Below are 5,126 nucleotides of genomic sequence, written 5' to 3'. Positions count from 1 at the left end.
GACACTGGGTTTTGATTGGACCTTAGAATCAAAACTACCTCAAGAACCATTCGCTGAAGGAACCCCCAATGGCAAAATTGAGCTTCGTGAATGAGGAACAATCAGAGAAGAAAACTTACCTGATAATTCCAAATGAAGAATCTGATATTGCAAATGGTATGAAACAAACTGTTATTGATCTGATTTCAGAACAATGCCTGTTTCAGCAATCGCAAGAGAGAACAATGATTAACTTGCAGGAAAAATGAAGGATTTAGAGCCCCACCAAATCATGATCTAAGACCATCCATAATGGACAGAACAGAACCAAGCATGTAGAAAATGAAGAATAGAAGAAGCATCCCCTTAAACGCTGCAACAACCGCTTGGCAATCGGCAACAAATCATTCCACTGAGTTTTTGGTGGTAAATTGCAGGTAGCAGCACGGTTGGAGTGAATGGAAGGAGCTGCCATAGGGGGACGAGAAAGTAACGGAGGGGGAGGGGGCGGTGGAGCTGGAGGGAGGGAATGGAACTTCATGGGGAATTTTAAGTCTAAAATTAAACATGACATATTGTAATACAACCATATCCTCTCTATCCAATGGTTGAAATAGCCACATCATCTGTCTATGTGGCATAACGAAGGGATGCTACTTTAATAAGTTATAGCAGCAGAGAGCCAAAAATGAGTGACAATATCAACACATACCATGCATCTGATACATTTGTCAAAGGCAAGATAAACTAATTTCACAGAGAATTACTATCTAATGAATCCAAATAAAACCATGAGATTTATTAACTACACTGGCCAAGAAGTTCCATTGCACAGAGAATTCAAATCATGAAAAGTTTAGCCAATGCAACACAGATAAAAGTTTAGCCAATACCATTGTCAATCCACCACTTCTCCATCATCGATCATCGATTTTTTCTTTTTCTTACTGCTACTTGCACCATTCTTCCCATCCACGTTTCTAGGGATTGTGTTTTCCACTACCTTTGGCACTGCAAAACTGAAATCTAAAACAGACACATTGTTGTACTCAGGATTTGCCTCAAGAAACTTCCTTATCTCAGTAATGCTTCGCACTCTCTTTCCAGTTGGGGTAATATAATAGGCATCGAACTTAGAAAAATCTTTTCTAAGTACCAAGTTTCTCTCATAACCAACTGGAGTCTTCGGAATGTTTGGTTCCTCAATGGCCCAAATCTTGCTGCTGTCATACTCAATATCTGCAGGATCCTCACAAGACGCATCATTTTTTTTGTCGCAGAACCACGGATCCTCTATGAATTTGCTTCTGATGTCCTCAAACTCTTCTTTTGTGGGAATCAACCTCCATTTGAAGCATTTACCACACTGTACAGCAAATTCAGTCGATGATTTCTACATGCACAACACAAAGTTGAGGTGGTTAGAAAACTGTAAAACATCTACTGATGCTACACAAATACTTGGCCACAAGGTGATTTGTTTCTCCCATGTTATACTTGCTTCTATGAGTTAGCCTAGCCACTAGAATGAACTTAAACCAACTTAATGCAGTAAGAATCATATGGTAACATGGCACTAGCAAATTTAAACTACAGTACACAAATGATTCAAGTCAAATACAACATCCAACCACAATAGTGAAACATGATCCAATGAAGAGGATCATTGAAAGAAAAGTTTGAAAGTCTCTTTGTTCTCCCACCCCCTGCAACTTAGCCCACCTTCCCCTACAACCTTGCCCCACCCAGTCCTGCAACACAGCACACACCCCGCGCCCCCAACGGCCCAACCTCCTCCTCTAAGATATCAAAAAATAAAAACAGAGAGAAGCTAAGGCTTCAGAAGAAGACGAAGAACCTATCAAATAGAAGAAGTTAAATCTGTTACATCTACCTTGTTTCTTCTACTCATACAGAAATGTCAAACTAAGACATGCCTCGTTCTCCCTCCATGAACTACTACCATTCAAACGAATGTCTACAAGAAAAAGAAAATAGCCTGATCAATAACCAAACTCGAAACCAGTCGGACAACAGAACCTACGTCATCTGAGCTGCCCACTCCCAAATCTTGAAGTTCGGCTTATGTAATTTATCCTGTCTAAATAATAATAATCAACATCAAGCTTGTGAATCAGGCTTCCTTGGCTGACCCTCCTACTCTCTCACCTCTAAAATCCTTCTAGACTCCTCATCTGCCTGAGCAATGTCTTCTGAGCATCCATATCCTTGAGCGCCTGAAACTCGATGGGTTATAGTAAGCAATCCCCCAAGAACACGAGCCCATACCCATACCGAACAGATTGATTAGAATGACCGTATCCCTGGTGACTGACCACGACAAAGCAATCAAAAGCCAATATTTGACAACCCCAGCGACATTAATTGTCAGCTGCCCCTGCCTCCGCCTCCAACCCCACCCTTAACCCTGAAACGAAGAGCTCCCATCTCCCCTACCGCCCTCATCTATTCTTCCTCCCTAACCCCACCCTGTCCCGCACCCCCTGCCCGACCCTCTCACTCCTGCTGCTCAATAGCTCAACAATACCCACCACCCGCTGCCCTGTTCCCGCCCCCCCTTTAACCCCTCTGCACCTTCTGTCACAAAAACTGTGGCCTTCACCTTTCTTTGATTCGAACCAAAATACACTGTCACCCCACCCCTCACTTTCTTGTCCTCCCCCGTCTCCCCCACCACCAGCGAACCTGCAACAGCCCTTCCCTCCCCTGCACTCTTTCCCCCATTCATTTCCATCATTTGAGAAGATAAGGAGGGTAAAATTGGGATCCTAAAAAAATAAGGAACTTCAAACAAGCATTATTGAAACATGAAGTACCTCAAACATCATATTTATGGAATGTGAATTACCCAAAAAGATACAATTCCAAACATTAGGTACCCTACGTGTAATTTCTCCAAACATTGGGTATCTTCAATGTCATTTACCCAAAAAAAAAAAATCTATTGACACTTTAGGGGGTGTCAAGAAAATCACATGTATAACTCAAATAAAATCATAGATAACGAACAAATAAAGCATGGTTTCCACCACTTCAAAGTTATCTGAGGTACTGATGGAAATCATTCTGAGTTTATAACGATGATATCAAACAGAAAAAGGGATTGACTCCTTGAGCAGTAAAAGTTTTCTGGAAGTGAATGTCCTCATTTTTCAGCAAAATCACAGAAATAAAAGTCCTTCTATCAATCAAGTTCACTACCAGACACTTTTTAATTGCTGATATTAGTAGCAAAAACACTAGATATGCCATCTAAGTTTACGCATTCATTCGCCATGATGGCACCAGCTGACTATCTAGTCTCCGTAACTAAGCCAGCTGCATCCACACCATAACAAATTTTACCATAATCATTCATCTGTCAGTATAAGTCCATCTGTTGCTACCCTCGATTATTTTGTCATGAATTACTTACAGGCAGACTCTTGGGTGGGGAAAAGGGTAGGGAAAGGGAGGTGACTCCTAAGATTAGCAGTAAAAGTAGGAGGTAGGGTTGGACAGAAATTGTTAATCCTTACGGTTTTGAAGCGCTTAGTAGGGTCACAAGACAATTATGGGATTTGTATCTACTTCCCCAAGTTGTCAAGTTTTCAGAAGTTTAGTTGTTTAAAAGGAAATGTGTTTACATCAACCCAATCATTTAGCCCTAGAAAATTTCATTCCAATGGGGAAGGAATAAAACTCCTAAATTTCTTCATACGCAGTTCTGATTTTAAACATGCTCTCAAGAATTAAAATTTGGGGAATATCAGGATCAGGTTCATAGGAGGCGATTCTTAAGATTGTCAGTAAAAGTAGGAGGTGGGGTTGGACAGAAATTGTTAATCCTAACGGTTCTGAAGCGTTTAGTAGGGTCACAAGACAATTATGGGATTTGTATCTACTTCCCCTAGTTGTCAAGTTTTTAGAAGTTTAGTTGTTTAAAAGGAAATGTGTTTACATCAACCCAATCATTTAGCCCTAGAAAATTTCATTCCAATGGGGAAGGAATAAGGATACGCATGCAGAACTCCTAAATTTCTTCATACACAGTTCTGATTTTGGGGAATATCAAGATCAGATTCATACGTCGAAAATGGATTAAAGACCTATATCAGTTTTCAAGATTTCTTTATGCCATAAAATAAATCGGAAAGGAAATTTTTGTAAGGGGATACTAAGGAAGAGAAGAGAATGCAAGGGAAGCATACCTCTAGGGTTTTAGAAGTTTCTTCACCTCCTCCTCCTCCCCCTGGCTTCATCGTTTCCACAAAACTCCACTGCAGCTTCTGCTCCTGAGAGAAACAACGATCACCTCCCTCGCCTTAAAAGTTAAAACCAAACAGAACAAACACCTCGTGCTCCACGTGAGCACTTTATTCCTCCGAGCTTGGGTAAAGATGGTCCGTAACGGCCGAAAGTAACCCCCCTCTGATGTCATTCACATATGAGATGCCATTTCTAGTCTATCCCTTTCTATTTCTTTATATGTATAGTCAAATTTTGAATTTGAAAGCAACATGTCATAGGCCAGCTAGAAAAACTGTCTTCATTCCCAGTCTGAGAGCTAGAACTTTATCAAGAACTGCCGAGCTTGGGTAAAGATAGTCCGTAACGGCCGAAAGTAACCCCCCTCTGATGTCATTCACATATGAGATGCCATTTCTAGTCTATCCCTTTCTATTTCTTTATATGTATAGTCAAATTTTGAATTTGAAAGCAACATGTCATAGGCCAGCTAGAAAAACTGTCTTCATTCCCAGTCTGAGAGCTAGAACTTTATCAAGAACTGCCGAGCTTGGGTAAAGATAGTCCGTAACGGCCGAAAGTAACCCCCCTCTGATGTCATTGACATACGAGATGCCATTTCTAGTCTGTGCCTTTCTATTTCTTTATATGTATAGTCAATTTTTGAATTTGAATATATCACTCTGAACTAAAATAAAAGAAAGAGGATTCATATTTTCAAGTTTCTTTGCAATGACTTGGTCTTATAATTTTGTTAATTCTCACCAAGCCTTTTGACTCAAGTTTTGTGTTTCACTTCAACTCTTCAAGGCACAGCTCACTTTTGCTTTACCCCCTATGGTGGAAGGATTAGAAAGTAATTGCAATAGGAAGCCTAATTGTTATATATTTGCTTCAGT

General features: G+C 40.4%; 1 protein-coding gene across 1 annotated transcript; it reads right to left on the bottom strand.

Moving 5' to 3' along the window:
* Nucleotides 1–877: 877 nt before the first annotated feature.
* LOC122659487 (methyl-CpG-binding domain-containing protein 4-like) lies at nt 878–4,311 on the bottom strand. Its single transcript, XM_043854591.1, has 2 exons — nt 4,191–4,311; nt 878–1,372 (listed from the first exon to the last, which is right to left on the bottom strand). The coding sequence occupies exons 1-2, from the start codon at nt 4,239–4,241 to the stop codon at nt 878–880; spliced, it is 546 nt and encodes a 181-aa protein (XP_043710526.1). The 5' UTR covers nt 4,242–4,311.
* Nucleotides 4,312–5,126: the final 815 nt, after the last annotated feature.

Source organism: Telopea speciosissima, chromosome 4 (assembly GCF_018873765.1).
Source record: "Telopea speciosissima isolate NSW1024214 ecotype Mountain lineage chromosome 4, Tspe_v1, whole genome shotgun sequence".
NCBI lineage: Eukaryota > Viridiplantae > Streptophyta > Magnoliopsida > Proteales > Proteaceae > Telopea > Telopea speciosissima.
The sequence above is the reverse complement of the archived record's forward strand: the minus strand, read 5'-3'. Positions and strand labels throughout refer to the sequence as shown.

Bases quoted from the DNA above. Each gene is read 5' to 3' on its own strand.
- LOC122659487 (XM_043854591.1), bottom strand. From the start codon at position 4,241: ATGAAGCCAGGGGGAGGAGGAGGAGGTGAAGAAACTTCTAAAACCCTA. The intron at 1,373-4,190 runs GTATGCTTCCCT...TTGTGCATGTAG, and splicing joins AAACTTCTAAAACCCTAGAG to AAATCATCGACTGAATTTGC.